The sequence below is a fragment of the Maylandia zebra genome, linkage group LG7 (genome assembly GCF_041146795.1).
Source record: "Maylandia zebra isolate NMK-2024a linkage group LG7, Mzebra_GT3a, whole genome shotgun sequence".
NCBI classification, from domain to species: domain Eukaryota; kingdom Metazoa; phylum Chordata; class Actinopteri; order Cichliformes; family Cichlidae; genus Maylandia; species Maylandia zebra.
The window spans coordinates 13460222-13479106 of NC_135173.1; the positions used below are offsets into that span (position 1 = coordinate 13460222).

Below are 18885 nucleotides of genomic sequence, written 5' to 3' on the forward strand. Positions count from 1 at the left end.
AATCTTGTGAATTTATGTCACTGGGACTCGTGGACCTCTCCTTGCCCTTCTGGTTTCCATTGGCGCGGAGTCTGTACCTGTAAAGCAACGCGGGATGTTTTTCCAGCCAGGCTTTAACAGGTTGACCTTCCCGGCTTTCGACCACGTGCTGATGGTCCTGTCGAGCTTAGGGGCGATGACCAGAGCATTAGCCGGAGACCCCTCTCTTTGCAGCAGCCACCTTTCTAATCAAATGAGGCTGCGAGTGATTTGGTTTTAATACTGGTGGTCCGGATGTAAGAATGACTGGCTGTGATGGAGAGCAGGATGTCAGCCTGGTGAAAATGCCATTAATGGTATTGCTCATTTCTTAAAGTGGGGGTGGCCAAGCTGTCGGTGGAGCCTGCCTTTCACACGCCACCCCACCCTGTTGCCCTGTTAATGCCCTCTCAACCTGAGCTTCACTCCTTCACGGATTCCCTCCTGCTTTCGCGTTGCCTAAAGACCTTAACGCGAAACTCGAAAGTGACGTTTTAGTCACAAACGATAACATCGCTTCACATTTCTCGCTTCCCCTCGTGCATGTTACAGCAGCTCCGCTATAACCGTTTTTGCAACAAAACATCCCATCATTGTTTTATAGCCTGTGATTGTGTCATGGGAGGCTGTGCCCCCCACCGCCCCCAGGTCTCCTCCTAATAGCTGTTGGTGTGTTGTTTTTAGTGGCAGATTTACATGTGGGAGGTGTACAGGGCGTTGATTTACAACCAGCAGTGCCACCGACTGGCTCGGTGACTGACTATCCCCCGCTCCCTGTGTGTTCCAGGTGATAGTGCAATCTGGCCGCCAGCCCAGCGTACTGCAGAAACTGTGTCAGCTGCCCTTCCAGTACTTTAGCCACCCACGCCTCATCAAAGTACTCTTTCCCTCGCTCATCTCGGCCTGCTACAACAACCCTGAGAACAAGGTCATCCTGCAGCAGGAGATGAGCTGCGTGCTGCTGGCCAGATTCATTCAGGTAAATATAGAAACATTGTCACACTTGTACTGTGCTTTGTAAAAACACTTAAATACACAATTGTTGATCACCACTACGTGTTGGGATATATACATTTAGCACTAATTGCTCTTTAGCATCAGTGTTTGTATAAAAACGTAAAGTATATTCCAACATGTAGGGCATAAATTCCTCTTAGAGATGCAGGCTTGATTAAACTGTATGAGTGATTTGTATGTTTCTCAAAATAAGAGTAGTAAACATACACACGCATAACATCTGAACCTTATATCAGTGCATCTGTTTGATTTCTTGTGAAGAGGAATTTGCAGAAATGCGGAAAGTATTATAAATGAGTCCAGTCTTCTAAATAGAGCATCCACACCCAGTTAATCTCATTCACACCATAAGGTAGCCCCTGTGCATCAGCTGATTGACGACTGCTCATCCAGGCCCCGGTGAATCAGTAACAGGCCGGGCTTTACAAAGACAAACGGTTTCCTTCACACTGGATTTACCTGCCACTGGTTCACCTCCCAGTAAACAGCTTGTCTCCTTCATCTTCCTCCTGACAACAAGCCCCCTCACCTCTCTGCAAGCTCCACTGTTTAGACACAGATTAACTTCCATTCAGAGGGAGACAAGCTATTGTCACGTCTTTCAAACAAAGCAATAACGCATGGCGTCTCGCCCCGCTGCCCTCATCTCTGTGTTAACCTCAGGAACATTCCTCAGAGTGGAACGATTTAATCCGGAGTGGTTTAGCTTACTGAGTAAATTGCAACGAGAACATTTTTTATTTTAATTGATTCAGATATTACTCATATTGCATAATCTGCAGTACACTGTATGATGATACTAAAGCCTCTGTATTCTCTTAGGATTGTGCATCAGAGGAGAAGGATTCAGACAATAAACCAAGTAAAACGGGTAAGTTCTTTAGTTTAGTTCAGTAAATTTTTAGTTGTGTAGAAATATTTTAATATCATGGGGGTGGTTAAAACCATATCTGCAATTAGTTTTATCTGTTTTGTTATGTGCTTTTTTCCCTTTTTTTTTTTTGTTAAAAGGATTAATAAAAATGTCTTCGGGAAGAATTTCAGCACCCACTTGTTTTTGTGAAATTCTACACTGGGTTTTAAAAGGATTTCTGTTTTTCTGTCTACAGTTTTTCAGCCACTGGATTTCTGTGAACTGTCCAACCGCTTTCCAAGAGATCAGTGGGATTCAGCGCTGCAGTTTTTCCTCAAAAAGCAGGAGGACTGATGGAGCTGCAAACGTGATGACAAAGCACTGTATTAATCGTTAGAAAAGACACTAAGATGTGGAGATGTTTTCAGCTATTTTTTTTGTTTTTGCACATGAGTAAAAGATATGCTCTTCAAACTGTGTCAGATGTACAAGAAAGAAAGAAGCCTTGTATATTTGTGCATCTAGTTTGATTTCTTGAAAGTCATTCTGTTGTTTAAGAGGAATTTGCACAAAATGTCTTATTTGTACATTTCAGTGAGAACATGCACACAACTACTTCATTTATCGTCTAAATAAGCCATTTACTTCTGTTTGTTCCGTTTGTAGACAGTAAAGCTTACAGTAGTGACCATCTAAACATGAAGTACTTACTTATACTGTAATATATAATTTGCCAAACGTTTTCTTCTATACTGTGTGTGTGTGTGTATTATTTGGTTGAATGTGAATTACTAGAATGTTCTGTAGTCTACATAATGCCAGTTTAAAAAAAAAATGCCCTGCCTTGATTCCTGATATGTGTTAAAGGTTCTATTTTTTAAATGTCACATTTTTTCCTGTTCATTCACTTTTTGTTAGGAGGAACTTACAAATTAATATAATTTATTGAGTTTGTAATCAAAAATAAAACAAATATATGTGATTATGTGGTGTCAGATTTTTTTCTCTGCACAATGAGCAGAGGTATTTAAACTCCATGTCCCCCCCTTAATTTGGCTTCCTATGGAGTTGGATAATGATGCCCAATGTGAGCTGTCATTGACGACACATGAGTACCGGTGCATATGAACTGGTTGAGACATATTGAGGTTTTTTTTGGATCTAGCTGCCCAAATCAAACTACAAGAAGAAAAAACTGAAATGCGGCAATCTACAGGTTAGACTCACTTCATTGTGCGGAAATGCAGTCTTGACATTGTAAGTTTAGGTTGTCCTGATCGGTTACAAGATAATCCCTGTTAAAATCCACAGGTTATATCACCCCATAGCCTTTTTTTAATATTAAATAAATAGTTACCACTGCTGTATCTAATTTGCCACTTTTAAATATTTACCAGCAGGTAACAGGATTGTTCATTTTAATCAGATCTCGTTTCCTTCAGTGATTTTTTTATTTTTTTAAAGAAAAGCTCCTCCCCGACAAATTGTAGCGGGTGTAGGATGTCAGTGACGGCTTGACCTGTATGCTCTCTTGTCCAGCGGCTATTTGTCGCTCAGGATTCCTACTGGAATGAAAATAAACTCAAGACAAGCCAGAATGCGTCCGCAGGCTGGGAGTCCCCTCAGCGCTGCGCGTTTTGTTGTGGGCCCATTCAGCGTATCCTTTGCAGGTGATGCCAGATGTAGATAAGGGGGCCGCCGAAGCCTGTCCTCTGTCTAGACTTGTAGCCTAACCACGGGGATTCACATGGTTGTCATGGTTCACTTTTTTTTCTCTTATTTTTTTTCACTTTTCCCCCTAAAAAAGCTCGATTTTTATCATTTTATCGCCATAACTGGAACATAACATTACGCACAATTTGCTATAAATTTCAGCCCCAGGCTGAGGAGCGCATTAATACTCATATAGCCAGTGTAAACATTCAAAGCCATAAAAACATATCAAGTCAGATTAAAAAAGCCGCAGACTATTGTGTCTCACTCAGTGAGCCGTGATACATGTGCCAAATGCCTAATAATAATATATTGTCAACCATCAGTCACTGATCCACTTGGCGCAGAAACGCTAAATATAAGCAGATTCGGTGTTGCAGGCTCCTGCCTCACGATGTGGAGGTTTGCACCTCTAGAAACAAGAACATGTGTAAAACTGAAAGATTGAACTGGCCGAAGGAGTGTGAGTTTTTCTCTCTTTTTTGCACCACTTTTTTTCCCTGAGCTTTTCCAGATCAATCCCCACTTTAAACAAAGTCACGCTTTATAAGCAGCAGATGCGCTGTCATTTCCCATAAAACTGATTTATTTTCACTGACCATAATTAAAATCTTCTGAATGCTTATGGAACAAATGGATTTTGCATGCAATAATCAGTCCCTTTATTGTTAAGTCCAGCCATGTCTGCCTTCAATAATAAATAATAATAACTTATTTTTTTCTGGAGGAACCGCGAACAGCACGCACCTCACTCTTAATCTGTTTCAATAATTTACAATAGTCGATAGTGAACGTGGAAATCATGCACATCTACACAGCTTGTATTTTTTTCCCCTTTAAAACATACTGTAAGCATTAGCGTTCGGACGTCCAGAGCAGGCTCCCGTGTTTAAATCCCACCATATATTCCCGTTGTGTTCAGTTCAGGTGTGGGCGTTGTGGAGGCAAGGTGTCCCATATATAGCTCGAAAACCAGAATGTCCATGAACAGCTGCGTGTCCTGCCGAAGTGTCATGGGGCAGGAGAGTGGGATCAGATACCTAGATGTACAGGGAACAGTCAGACCTCAAATCCTCCAAAGGGGACTTGAATGAAATGATCCTCCAGCAAAATCCATCCTGGCTGTTATATTCGTTCTTTGAATGTCACTGAGGGTTTTTGCGCAGTCCTGCAGCTCGGTGCCTCCAGCTGATCCCGGTACTTCCTCACGTGTCCACGGGACTCGGCACCATACTGTTCGGAGTGTCCGGCAACTGAGACGACAGAGAGGTCACATCACTGCCCGAGGAGTTCCCCAGAGAGCCCGCTTCAGAGAAAGACACCTGCCAAAAGGGGGAAATATTCAATTCAGCAGAGAAATGTCTTACATTTTTAACAAGACCACATTAGGGAGACTTCAACATGTGTGAATGGAGCATTTAAATATATCTTTATATACACACAGAGAGGGTTTTTTTTCTTTTAAAAACTTAAAAGTATGAAATGAATCCATTTAAAACTATAGGCCCAAATTCCTCGCATAATCTCACGAATCCCCATCTTCGATAAGATGACCGCCAGATCAAGTGACTTGATACACACAAAACATGCATTTTGCGTTTAAATGTCTCCAATCTGATGGATAAAGCCATTTATAACTGTGAATTTTATATAAATGTCTTTCATCACTAAGGTCTCGCTCTTACCCTCCCCCTGTCTGCGCATGTATGTAAGCAGCACCCTTCATGCCAGTTCAACATTTTGAGTATAATTTATGACGTTCAATCCCACCAGTTGTTGGAAAGCAGGCTGGTCGAGATCGGTCTGCAGGGCGAAGTCGCTGAGGGTTTTCCATGGAGGCTGGTAGGACTGCACCTCCACAGGATTCCCCTGCACGGTGTTGTCGTGGCGGATAGGACTGCCTGCCACCAGAGGTGTGCCTGTCAGGCCCTGCAGATTCTATGAGAGAGATTAAAAAAATACAAAATATTCAGTTCAATCAAATATGCGTTAGTCAGCGGATGGATAAAGCTGGGATAAAGGTTAGTGCACTGTTTGCCGAGTAAAACATTCCAATCTCAATGTGTTTAAATTATTAGTTTATTTCCTTTGTTACGTTTTGCATTATTATGTTTTGGGGGTTTTTTTGTTGGGGTTTTATTTATTTATTTATTTATTTTTTGGGGGGGGGGGGCGCATTGTTTGTTTGTTTGTTTTTAGCTTATAGCTTATCGTATAAACAAATAGCTAAAACGTAATGGAAATAAATAAAATGCAGCTCATACGCTTTAAAAAATAACAAACTAAAATGCAGAAATATCCACGTATAATAATAATAATAATAATAATAATAATAATTTTAACTTGCAAAATAGCAGTATATGGAGCGGTTTCCGTGTTTCAAAGCTTTATTATTATTGTTATTATTTTTTTTAGTTTAATTTACATTTCCTTTACAATTCCGTAAAATAAGATACACTTATTTTAAATGATTTTATTTGTGACTTTCCCCCCTTTTTGTCATTTTTTTTAATTATCAGCGTTTCTATGAATTTGTTATTGTTATACATTAGTCATAAGCATCAGCACTGCCTTTTCGTGTTATTACTGGGCTTCAGTTGTCCTGCTTTAAATGAAAGTCGCCACGATAAGCTGCTGCGCAGTAGTTACAAAGTAGACTTGTGTTTGTAGGTGTTGAAACGTCAGATTATTTGCAACTGAAACCCTCGTTTACTCACGGTTTTGTCGTTGTGCTGCTGCTGCTGAAGCTGTTTCATCAGGATGGACTTCTTCTTGTCTTTGCAGCGCTTGTTCTGAAACCAGACGCGGATCACCCTGGGGCTCAGGCCGGTCATCTCCACCAGCTGCTCCTTCATCAGAGCGTCCGGTCTCGGATTGGCATTGTAGCAGGTCCGCAGTGTGTGGAGCTGCTTCTCGTTGAGCACCGTCCGCACTCTGGTGGTCTTCTCGGACGGCTTGTGGACGTGGTTCCGGTGATGTGGAGGGTGCCGGACCGAAACTGGATCTAAGGAGACGGAAAATTTAAAAGTTAAACTAAATAACTGCATGTTTTATTTAAGGGGCAAAAGTAGACAAGCCTTTAAAAAATACAAATACCCCATGTCTTATTACAGGTATCACTGTAAACGGTCAAATATACTCCAATGGTATCAACACAATCAATTTAAATATGGAGGCCTATTAATCGTGAAATAGTGAATGTGTCAAAAATAGATTTGGTGTATATACACATAACCGGTTAATAGATACATACAAATAATAATAATAATAATAATAATAATAATAATAATAATAATAATAATAATAATAATAATAATAATAATAATAATAATAATGTGCCTGGTATGTAAACAATAAGCCAGCTTGTACCTGAGATGTGTAGCGGTCTGTTGTGAATGTTCCCCGGGCTCAGCGGGCTCCCTGCTGAGGCCCTCTCCATCATCAAGCCGTGGTCCGCCCGGCACAGCAGCTCGTCGTCCCGCAGGGAGAACTCGTCCCCCGGCAGGAGGTGTCGGCTGCACACCGAGCACCGAAAGCACTCCATGTGATACACATTGTCCCGGGCTCTCATCACCAGGTCGCTGCTACAGAAGCCCATGTTACACTTTGCACATTTGATGCCAAATAACCTGCAGAGGATCACGGAGATGTGTTGGTCCCATGCATTAATTCCGTATATTTCGTATTATTTATTTGGACTTAAATCTGATGCTGGTCTCACTTCATGATCCTAACAAAACGAGCACTAGTTTAACTGGGCAGGGACAATAATTTTAAGCCCCGAATGTCTATAACTCAAATCAGACTGAGCTCTGGGCTTTAATTAACCTGTGCATTTGCAATTAATATAGCCCATCATGATGGACTTATCATTTTTGCCTCATCCTTTAAAAAATAAATAAAAAATAACCAGTATTTTTAACGGTTTCTTTAAAAAATAGAAAAGGAAAAAAGAAAATCCAGAAAACTCTGCTGACTTACTACCTTGCATAATCTCTTTTACAGTAAGTCTTTCCGTCTCGGACGAAGCAAGTGCAGGTCTCGTCCAGATGCTGGTTGCACTCTGCACACTTGAGGCAGGCTGCGTGCCACTCCAGGTCCGGGGACACTCTCAGGATGTACTGGTCGTGTATCTGACTTCCACAGCCCACACACATTGCGATTCCTGACTTCTCTGTGAAGTGGGAATGCAATAATGCAAGATCGTATGTGCTCTTTTAATCCTCACGACATCCCTTCAAACCCACGCCAAGCTTAAGAAGAGAAACTATTGCGTACATATCACATCAAGCTTGTAGGTTCATTCCAAGAATATTGCTGAATAATTATAATTAGGCCACAGGAGCTAAAAATATCCCCAAGCATAACGACGTGGGTTTAAAAAAATATGACCACCACACACGTTTTTTATAGCCCAGTTATGTTAAAGGTGAGGTGTGAACAGGCTTTGTGAACGGATCTCTTGCAAATTTTTAGGAATTTTCTGCAAGCCTTGAATATTATTAAGAGATTAATCATCAAACCCAGGCGTCTAAACAGCGTCAATGACATAAAAGTCCAAATAAACCCCCTCGCACGCACAAAATAAAGGGGAATTAGAAAGGGAATAATCTTACTTTTTGAATGATCCCCCATATCATCCAAGAAAGAAGTGTTGAGCAGGATATCCACCATACAGGAGGAATAGCCGAGTGCAAGGCGACAGACGGAGGAAGGAGAGGAGCAAAAGGCAGAGGAGACCGTCCCGTCCCGGGCTGGATGATAAACTTGTATTCCTCCTCCGAGAGGTGGAGAGAAAACAAAGATCATCGACCAGTGACGTCTGCGAACCTGGACGTCTGTGGGTCCGGGGAGAGGGTGCCATGCAAATCTCCTCCAAGACCCCCTGCTCTTTCTGTTCTATTGGCTTCTTGGGCTGGTTTTGTGTGCAGGAGGAGCGTGTGTGTGTGTGTGTGTGTGTGTGTGTGTGTGTGTGTGTGTGTGTGTGTGTATGTATGTATGCGATTTTTCTTTTTAATTTTCAAGCAAGTGTGGCTTGGATGCATTATGCAGTTGTTGTATTTTTTTTGTTAGTATTCCTTGCCTTGAAAATGTACACACGGGCCTTATCTCCTCTACTCTTATGTGATTATAATTTTTGCTTCTGCTGTGAGATTTTTGCTATTAAAGCTAGCAGGATGCGTTTAAAGTGATATTGATCTGAAGGTTTAATGAAAACGCAGCCTTAAAGCTAGTTCTTCTTTTGCTTCTTTTTCTTCCTATTTGGTTAAACTGTAGCTGTTTTATGCAAATATCATATAAGGTGGTTTTTCCAACCCTGTCTTCAAGCTGTCATAGTAAGTAATGCTCACATCAGCAGGGAGCCCTCTACTGGATGAAATATAGATCAGCTGAATATCAATCACCTGGAGAAGTGAAACATAAATCTTGATCGCTGCTTTGGACAGCTCTTGAAGTTTTGCTCTAGTGGAAAAGAAGTCCTATAATAGCAATCTGCAAGGTGTCCTTTATATGTATACTTCAGGTTGAAGGTAGTTCATATCCACCATCCGCCCTAATCAAGCAGCCCTGTGCGCGCTGTTTTTTTTTTAAACTGTTATTTTATTCATACGGTGATTTTAGCATGCAATTGCTTGTAAGGTGTTCTTGGGTATCTTGAGTTGCACCTATAAATTCAAATAAGAAAAAAAACGAAGTATTTATTTTCTTTTTTAAACGTCGATCAGCTGCAAAATCAAAACTAACAGAAAATAATGTTGCAGGCCTGATCCGTGAGGCATGGACAAAGAAACCTTCGGGGAGGTCTTGCATGGTGAGTCCTGCAGTTCAGTGTGTGGCTTCTTTGAGTTTGGTTGGACCTGTTACGGGTTGTGATAAGGGGCGTTTCCAGGGTTTTATCAGTTGGGTGGCACTGGACCAAGAACAAGTCAAGGGGTGCACAGGAAATAGGTATACTGGACACGATTTTGTCATGTGTCTTATAGGTTTATTAAATAAAAATAGGTTCAAATACAAGTTTTTGTTGGAAAATGTTTTGCAAGTGGGGGGGAAATGAAAAAAAAAAAGAACTGATGATTTTAATGACTTACATATTGCTGGGTTGCAGTTTATCAGTAACACAGTAAGTGATCATTTACTTAATATAAGTAGAATGGAATACAAATATTTGCATGAAAAATAAAGTAGAGAAGAATGAGAAAGCAACATAACTCATGTACATTAGAACTGGACTTTAGGAAAGTACTTAAGTAAATGTGCTAGTCACATTTCTTTGGATCCCATCAGTGGTCGCATCCAGTGGTATTGGCCATTATAAGATTTAAAGTACGATTTAAAATTTAAAGTATTTAAAGTTTAAGGACACTGGTGATCATTTCTCTCATTGGGATATGGGGATTTCTCTAGTCTGGTCAGTCCCGTGGGCTTTCTAATGCCCCTGGAGGTTTTCTTCTAGAGAAGTATGCTGGAGAAGGCCATCTACTGGCATTGAGCAGTTACATTAAGTCACGTTGTAACTCACCAACAAGTTACACTGAGAGTTCAGGTTGGTGTTACATATAACCTGTAACATTTGTCTTAATGTCAGGACCCAGTATAGCCCAACAGAGGATTACACTGTAAGAAATTATGATTATTCAAAGTAGTTTAAAAAAAATATTACAAAAATTATTTTTTTTTTAAAAGGAACAATGTAGTTTGACATAGTTCCATCGCATAGTATGGAACTGATGTACGCTGAGTTTATAGATATTGGTAATTTCATGTTGCAAGTACTTTTTAGTGTTGTAGCTAATTTGTGTTTAAAAAATAAAGTAAGGGGAGAAAAACTTTCTTTCACTTTCTTTTCACTTCTCAAACTGCACACAAAAGAAGCTTTTCAAAGAATCAAGTGTGAGTATATCTCGGTAATATTTGATAATATTTATTCAAAATGTATTCTTTCTTTCTGTTTCGAAATTTATTCTATTATTCTTTATTTTTTGTTATTTTGCGTTTTCTCTACGCAGCACTTGCATATATAAGGAAGTAGCGGAGGCTCTCCAATCAGAGTTAAATGTGCTCCTGCTTGATTTGAAGAGGAAAACAAATATTAACTTAATACAAAAGACCCGGAAAACAAAACATAAAAAGAAAGCTTCTTTTTATTTATTTATTTTGGTGTTAAACTTTACAGAGAGAGAGAGAGGGAGAGGGGGAGGAGCAAGAGCGTTGGCCGGAAGTTGCGGTTCTTGATCGAAGCTATCTCGCGAGAATTCCTCGCCGACGTCAGATGACCTTTGGCACAGTTTTGTGTCTGCAGGACTGGAAGGGAGCTGTAGCTTTCGGGGTCCAAGATGAACAGAGCTCTTAACAAATCAAATCTGAAACATTTGGTAAGAATAACGCTAACACTAACTTACAGTGAGGCATTGCATTAATTGGTTAAATCAGTTTTTAACAGTAAACGATGGTTTCTTTGCAGCAGCTACTAGCTTGCTTTATGACTTAGCTACACATTACCCGGGTCATTGTCGTTTCCAGACGCAAGTGTGCTACAAGGAATTTAAACATGTGGCAGTATTAGTTAACATAATGCGACAATAAATCTGCATACTATCTCTACTTTGTGAAATAGCTTAAAAAGGAGTTAATATTGTTGGAACGAAAGCTAGTTAGTGCTAGCCTGGCTAGCCTTATGCTTATGAAACGGTTACGAAACTGCCACTTGCAGGTGTTACCAAAGAGTCAAAATTAAAAATACCTATGTCTGGTGAGATGTGTAGGCAATAAGTGGGAGGAAAAATGTAGTTTCCTTATGTATTTTGTATTTTGGGATTCTCCCTGTTATCCAATCAGTTTTTGTTTAACCCCCCTCCCCCTCCCCTTCCCCTTTACATGCCCTACCATAGTTAATGAGAATTTGGAAGGGTTACTTAGAAATATCTTAATTATTTTACTCATTATGTCAAAAATAACTAGCTTGATCTAGCTTCACAGGCCAGTATCTGTCAGATTAAACCACCTATATACCTTGAAACTGCACAGGTCCAACCTGCACCGAATAGAATAACATCGAATAGAATTCAACTTTATGGTCAATGCACATGTCACAAGTACAAGGCAACGAAATGCAGTTTGCGTCCATCCAGAAGTGCTTTAGCCGTGATATAGATATATTACAAAATATATATTAGCAATAATATAAGTATATAGATATATTACAGAAATGGGTCTGTTATAGGTATGAGGGTACAAAAATGGTTCTATTATGGGTATGTTACAATGTACACGGTATGAAGGTATGTTATGAATATGCTATAACTATAAGTATGTACAGGCTGTAGTGGGTATACATTGCTGTAAAGTAAAAGAATTGAGGAAGTGTTTTTTTAGCATTTATTGATTGCACGGTATTTATAAAGTTTTGCAAATGTTTTGTGTTATTTTTCATGCGTATGCTATAGATTCATTATTAAAAATTCTTTGGATCTGACACAAATCCTCTAAAATACATCAAACCTGATAAAAACTTGAACTCATAGTAGATTACGCCATGAAGACAGACAGCACTTATAGGTAGGTTTATGAAACTCAAATCTGTCATTTAATTTAGGTGGAAACTATAATTTTCTGTCCTGTGTAACCTTTGCGAGTGCTCTATTGTGCATTGTGCATATAATGTTTTTCACAGGAAAAAGATATTTACACTGTTCTGTGGGAACCCCTGGTTGAGTTGACATGACCTGTCCTTTTTCTCCATTTGCTGGTCTTTATCTGAATGACCTTTGCGTCACATGGCTGGTTAACTGTGTCAAGTTATGTCCAGATGAAGCTTGCAGCATCCTGTTTTACTTTGACTGAGTGAGATGCAGCCGTTTTAGAGGCTGCACTGAAAATTGTTTGCCCTCTATGTGCACCTTCCCACAGCATTTATTTCTAAAGATGACCTCAGACTCTGTATCAAAATATTTAATGCACAACCATTTATTCTAAATAATGCATGTATAAACACAGGTAAAGCATTAGGTAAAAAATATTATGTAGGACATTTGCCAGTTATACAATTTTACTGCTCACTCTTGAACACATGACATTGGTCAGTTGATACTTATGACATTGGATTGTGTGGTAGAAATGAAGATAAACTGAATTCAGCTTTTCTGCTCAACACTACTCCAGGATGATTGTGCTGTGATGATTATGGTGTCTGTGGTCAATTTTAGGTAGCAATATCTATCTTTTTTTTTTTCTTTCAAATGAAAAACAAATTTGATAAGAATACAGAAATCATATGTTACCAAGCATGTATTTTATTTTTAACCTCTTTAGGCAGCAGAACCAACAAAACAGTGATATATTATCATTTTGACTGATTGTGTTTTCAGACTGGTCTCCTGCAGAGGTTTCAAAGCACCTTGGTCATTGCAGAGCACAACAATGAAAAATTAACTCCTATTACCCTCAATGCCATTACGGCTGCTACTAAAGTGGGAGGAGAGGTATCCTGTCTGGTTGCTGGAACAAACTGTGCAAAGGTAGGTAAAGCTTTTGATGTGCAGAGTATGTGTGTGCGTGCATGTAAATGGAATAACTAAAATGACGACAGATTGTGTTGCCATTACGGAGCAAACGTGACGTAAATATTAGTTAAACCGATGACAAACTTGTTAAGGGTGCAATAAAAGTGGCTGATAGCAGGAAATCTGGTTCTGACCAGAGTGGTGGGGTGCTGATAAAGTTACAGACTCACTCCTGCTGCCACAGGCACAGTAGGACAGGCTTTATTCAGCACTTCTTCCAGCTCTCCAGAGCTAAAATTGATTGGGTTTAATGTAAAAGTACAATCATGGAGCGCTTAGATGGAGACTAAATTCAGCTTCCCTTCCCCCTTTATTAAACAACAAAGTAAAACAAAACGCAACAAAGGCAGGCATGGATCACCTCTGCTATTGTTGGTGTGTTTGTGCTTCGCTATTGGAGTAGGATGTTGTAATGTGTATTTTGCTGCACACGAAGATATGCACAAAGAAAGCTGGATGTCGTTTCTGTGTTTTCAGGTTGCAGAGGAAATCAGCAAAGTGAAAGGTGTGAAGAAGGTCCTGGTGGCCCAACATGATTCTTACAAAGGTGGCCTACCAGGTATTGTTGGCGCTTCTTTTTTAAATATTTGCCAGTCTCTGAGTGATGTGGTAATTAACTTGCACAGAGAGTAATAATGTATTTAATTAACCGCTCATATGGTTAAGAGATTAAGAACAGGTGTCACAGCATTCGTAGTATGCCATCTGCCTAATGTTGTTTCTGCTATCGGACTATTTATTATTGAGTGATTTGTATATATTGTGCTATTTCCTAAATCTGTAACATATTGTATTGTTAAACAGTCTAGTCTGTTTCTGTTAATGTTACTGTATTGGAGCAACTGTAACCCACACAATTTCCTTACGTATTAATAAAGTATGCTGATTCTGATTTGTTTGTTTTATTAGAGGAGTTGACTCCACTTATCCTGCAGACACAAAAGCAGTTCAACTTCACTCACATCTGTGCTGGTGCCTCAGCTTTCGGAAAGGTAAATCACAGTAGACAAATGATGCTCGTATAACTTGTATTTCTGTATTTTATTACTATTTAATTTTTTTGTCTAGTCACTAAATGAACTAATATTCTATTGTGTATATTTAATTGAAATCAGAAGCTCTTACTTGATGTTATTTTGTGAAAATCCTGCTGTGAACAAAATGCCAAGCAACATCTCTGTGAACTATACTGTGGCTGCCTTCCTCTTTTGTAGAACCTGCTTCCCAGAGTGGCTGCCAAGTTGGACGTCGCCCCAGTTTCAGATATTATTGAAGTCAAATCTTCAGATACTTTTGTTAGGACCATCTATGCAGGTAATCTTTTGTAAGCATGTTGTGATATAGAGATCTAGCATTCTCATTGAGTTACAGATTTGTTGAACTGCATCAGTTTGACTTTCGCTTTTATAATGGAAGTCAGCTTTTTTGTAATGTAGTCATCTAATTAAATGTTGGGATTAAACAGGAAATGCCCTCAGCACTGTGAAATGCAACGAGCCGATCAAGGTCTTCAGCATCAGAGGGACTTGCTTTGAAGCCGCTCCAACAGAGGGAGGGGGTGCTGCATCAGAAGAAGGTGTAGTAGCTTACAGATTTATCCTGAACACGCTTAGAAACTAGGTGAAATTTTGGATGATGTTCAACAGCACCTTATTTGTTTTTATGTTTGAAATTTGTTTGTTTGTTTGTTTGTTTGTTTTTTTATTGTTACTGGTTTGTCTGATCTGCAGTGTCTGCTTCCTCTCCGGTTGGAATTTCTGAGTGGCTGAAACAGAGTCTGACAAAGAGTGACCGTCCAGAGCTGACAAGTGCTAAAGTTGTGGTGTCAGGAGGTGTGCAAAAACTGTTGAAGTTTGAATTTGGCAAAATATTTGTTTGTAACATAGACTTGCTATTGTATAGTTTAACAATGTGCACAGTAGACTAATGGTTCCTCCTTTCCTTTCTTTTTTCCTCCCTCAGGTAGGGGCTTGAAGAGTGGAGAAAACTTCAAGTTGCTTTATGACCTTGCAGACAAAATGAATGCTGCAGGTATTCTATTCTGGGAAAGTTTGGGTCATTTATCACTTTGCTTGGTTGCTTTTTTTGGCCCCATTTTAATTGCAAAGTGTTCTTTTTCTAGTTGGTGCATCCAGAGCTGCAGTGGATGCTGGCTACGTCCCTAACGACATGCAGGTTGGACAGACTGGCAAAATTGTAGCACCGGTAGGTTAACAAAACAAACTACTTTTGATTGGTTATAGTGAAAATTAAGGTTTAAAAGGGGACAAAGTCTGTGTAAGTTTGCTTTTGACTGATGCCTGTTAGCCTTCATGTAGCAAATCACTATGATTGTGATGGCTGCTATTCCTTTTTTTTCTTTTTTAATAAAAAGGTTAACTTCCCATTATGTGATTCTGTCAGGTTACCCCAGCTGTGATTACCCACACATTAGGCCTCACAAAATATACATGATAGCACATTTCAGGCGCCTAAATGATTTAGCTGATCCATTAAAATGGAGTGCAGTGGATGTCTGGTCAGAGCCCCAGACCAGTCCAGACTGTCCAAATTAGATTTTTTTTTAATGTTATGACAAGCGTTTTGAATTTGGCTTAGTTAATTAAATAAAGTCTAAATCTGGTTAGTTTATTCACCCCACCAATCTAAGAATGTTTAGTGATAAACAGTACAAAACATGTCTGTCTAGAGATTTGTATGTATATCTTAATTTTCTTATCTGACTAATTGGAATCAGTTAGAGCTGTGTGTGAAAAGGGCTCTGGCTGACTGACATAAAAGTCATTATTGTGTTATTAAAAAAAAAAAAAAACTCCATTTGGAATGACAAACTAATTAAAAAAAATATGCTGTTTGCTTTGTGGAAATGGAAACCTGCAGTTTATGTGATATATATATATATATATATTCTTTTTCATCGACTGGTTGAACGTAGTCAGTCACGTTTGTAGAATGATGTTCTTATCATCTGAAATTTCCAAGTGCAACAATAACCCCAAACTAAAATATTCATATGGTATTAAAATGGTTGGGAGCGTTCTTCCAAGGAAGGTTCAGGAGATGTAGTAATGGCCGACCCTTTCCAGGCTCATCTAGACACTATGCAGCCAGAGTCCACGGCCTAGCCTTGAGCTTAAACTTCAGATCCTAAGCATGTAACACATGTAACATTTGCCTGGTTGTATTGTGCTTTTCATGTTCACAGGAGTTGTACATTGCTGTTGGTATCTCAGGAGCCATCCAGCACCTGGCAGGAATGAAGGATAGCAAGGTAAAGTCACTGGAGCGGTGTGTGCTCCATTTTCTATTTTTCTGATTTTCTTCTCTTAACTTTGTTAGTTTGTAATAAACAGAATGGAAAGTTTCACTTCTAATATTAATTTTTTTTAAAAAAATAATAAAGTTGCACTTGGTGTTCTCTGGTGACTTAACATTATGATCCAAAAACATGTTTACCTGGTATGGTTACGCTCAAAATACCCACTGAGATGATTTTGATCTTTGCTGTGGGTTTTAATTGTTTTTGTCTTGTTTATATCATGAATCTTTTATGTTAGCAGTGGGAGGAAAAATTCAATACATCTCAAATGCATAAATAGAATGATATTTTGCTTGGCGATGTTGGATCGATACAGGGACATCAAATATTGATATTTTAATAAATAAATTAAAATACTACGAACAACAGGCCTCATCTCGCCTGATAGACGGCATCCTTTCTGCAAACATTTGGAGTCTGATTTGGAGTGACTGCAGTCGCTCCCAGAGAGAATGCTGAACGTCTGCAAATAGTTATCATCTAATTTATAAATGCAGACAGATTGATTCTGACTGATGGTAACATGTTGGCAGTCTCTTTCAATGGGCATCGCTCGACGGGACTCTGCACAACTGGCTACCAGCTTGTTTGTATTTTGGTTGTATTCTTGTGGAACATGAAGAAAAAAAGAAGGAAAACGAATTGCAAGAATTGCAAAACGTTCAAAATTGTGTCAGGAGTGAAGCATCATATTAAAGTCTGCCCGTTCACAACTTTGTTTTTTAAACAATCCGTTTTCTGTGTCCATTGTGAAAACTAAAGTAAAATCTAAAGAAACATAAATGTAACATTTTGGTTGTTTTTGTCTCTTTTTTTCCCCCCACTTCAGACTATTGTTGCTATCAACAAGGACCCTGAAGCTCCTATTTTCCAGGTGGCTGACTACGGTTTGGTAGCCGATCTTTTCAAAGTAAGCCTCTGGGATTGATATGGCTATAATGATGTCACTATGATCCCACATTAGGAAGCAACCAAGCAATGCCTGGATTTACTTTGTATGTTTCTCGAGTCGTGAGTGATAGCCAGAATATAACATTTGCTCTCTCCTGGATAAATTTTGCATGATGCTTTATTCCACCTAATGGAAATGTGCAACCGTTGAATTATTAAATTCTTGAATTAATCTGAGGAGAGTGCAAGCTATAACTCTCCTGATATCAGAAGATATAAAAACAGATCAATAGCTTACAGAAGTTGGCTTCAGTGTGGTTTTAAAGCCTCTGCTTGCCAGGCCTCTTATATGCTCAGTTGCGTTCAGGTGTCTAGCTGATACTTTGGGATGGCGAGCCAGGTGTACTAGCATGACTCAGTGGAGTCCAGTGCTGCCTGCAAAAGTCTGTTTTCATTTGTGTCCTGGTGATCATGTTTTATTTAGGTCCTCAGTAGTGCCTGAGCAGCCCAGGTGTCCTGACCAACTCTGTAGCAGTGATTAGTAATAATAGCTTGTGGCAGCAGAGTTGCGACCTACCGGGCAATGAGATCATCTTACATGTGATCGTTCCACAGATAACTGATTAAAATGGATAGGCTTTCTACTACTGCCTCCAAATGGTGAATTGATACCCAGCTGGGTAGTGTAGTGGTAAGACTACACACCTTCGGAGTGGGAGTCACAAGTTTGATTCCCACCCGGTATCCAGTAAGGGTCCTGCCTATGCTAGAAACCAAGCCCTGGAATGTCTGCAGCCTGTCCGCAGTTCGGACACACGATTTTCACTACATGTTGTACTCTGATTCTGATGTGAAAGTTGCTCAGCTCACCAGAACAACAATTTTAATAGCCTCGCACTTATATTTAGCAGTTAAAAGAGGCCTTAGAATCTGTTTTTTCTAAACTGTACAGACTACATTATCAGGGTTGTTATTTATTTTTTAGGCCAGAAGTCTTTCTGAATTCATCATTGAATGTTTCAGTATCTGCAGCCTGGTGTACTATTGATAAATTTCCGAGTACCAACATGCAGCTGAGAAATGTAATGCAATGCATTTGTTGAACAGTGCTAGTGCGAAATAGTGGACCAACACTAAATGTCTTCACTGTTTTTCTTTTAAGGCTGTTCCTGAGATGACTGAAGCTCTCAGCAAGTGAAGAGAGACAAACTCCCACCAGAATCTGAGAACGACCAGTCTCCACCTTAAGAAATATTTAAAGCTGCGAGTCCTGCTTGCAGAGAATTTCATCATCTTCTCTCCGTTACTCTCAGCAAATACATTGTACTTACCTTTTGGCTGGAGGTTTCCTTTTTTTGCTTACGGTAGCACATGTGTTATTTGTATGTAACTTTCTGGGACATTAAAGGAGATCTTTGGAAATTCTCAGCCCTGTGATTCCTTCTAAGATGTAGCTCTTCGTGCTGACTTAGAGGTTATGTGACTAATGACATGCTCTTAGAAAGTTTATTTAA

At 39.5% G+C, this 18885-nt stretch overlaps 3 protein-coding genes across 5 annotated transcripts in view; 2 read left to right on the top strand and 1 right to left on the bottom strand.

The window, feature by feature from the left end:
* The window catches only part of scaper (S-phase cyclin A-associated protein in the ER), a 59899-nt gene extending 57026 nt beyond the window's left edge, over positions 1 to 2873 (top strand). For all 3 annotated transcript variants that reach the window (XM_004553160.4, XM_004553162.4, XM_004553161.6), the window contains 3 exons: positions 806 to 997; positions 1858 to 1906; positions 2145 to 2873. In XM_004553160.4, coding sequence (XP_004553217.3) covers positions 806 to 997; positions 1858 to 1906; positions 2145 to 2242 — 339 coding nt within the window. In that variant the 3' untranslated portion in view covers positions 2243 to 2873. The remainder of the gene's footprint in view (positions 1 to 805; positions 998 to 1857; positions 1907 to 2144) is intronic.
* Positions 2874 to 4170: 1297 nt separating this feature from the next.
* Positions 4171 to 8481, bottom strand: isl2a (ISL LIM homeobox 2a). Its single transcript, XM_004553159.2, has 6 exons — positions 8218 to 8481; positions 7586 to 7775; positions 6971 to 7230; positions 6319 to 6605; positions 5372 to 5539; positions 4171 to 4923 (listed from the first exon to the last, which is right to left on the bottom strand). Exons 1-6 carry the CDS (start codon positions 8408 to 8410, stop codon positions 4807 to 4809), a joined length of 1215 nt encoding a protein of 404 aa, XP_004553216.1. The 5' UTR covers positions 8411 to 8481; the 3' UTR covers positions 4171 to 4806.
* A 2335-nt stretch (positions 8482 to 10816) lies between these two features.
* etfa (electron transfer flavoprotein subunit alpha) lies at positions 10817 to 18793 on the top strand. Its single transcript, XM_004553157.3, has 12 exons — positions 10817 to 10974; positions 12967 to 13116; positions 13639 to 13720; positions 14071 to 14153; positions 14376 to 14475; positions 14627 to 14737; positions 14892 to 14993; positions 15124 to 15192; positions 15284 to 15366; positions 16367 to 16432; positions 17310 to 17390; positions 18534 to 18793. Exons 1-12 carry the CDS (start codon positions 10936 to 10938, stop codon positions 18567 to 18569), a joined length of 1002 nt encoding a protein of 333 aa, XP_004553214.1. The 5' UTR covers positions 10817 to 10935; the 3' UTR covers positions 18570 to 18793.
* The last annotated feature ends 92 nt before the right edge of the window (positions 18794 to 18885 follow it).

Bases quoted from the DNA above. Each gene is read 5' to 3' on its own strand.
- etfa (XM_004553157.3), top strand. From the start codon at position 10,936: ATGAACAGAGCTCTTAACAAATCAAATCTGAAACATTTG. The intron at 14,154-14,375 runs GTAAATCACAGT...CCTCTTTTGTAG, and splicing joins GTGCCTCAGCTTTCGGAAAG to AACCTGCTTCCCAGAGTGGC. The intron at 15,193-15,283 runs GTATTCTATTCT...TTCTTTTTCTAG, and splicing joins AGACAAAATGAATGCTGCAG to TTGGTGCATCCAGAGCTGCA.
- isl2a (XM_004553159.2), bottom strand. From the start codon at position 8,410: ATGATCTTTGTTTTCTCTCCACCTCTCGGAGGAGGAATACAAGTTTAT. The intron at 5,540-6,318 runs GTGAGTAAACGA...TCTCTCTCATAG, and splicing joins AGCAGCACAACGACAAAACC to AATCTGCAGGGCCTGACAGG. The intron at 4,924-5,371 runs GTGGGATTGAAC...CCCTTTTGGCAG, and splicing joins AGCCTGCTTTCCAACAACTG to GTGTCTTTCTCTGAAGCGGG.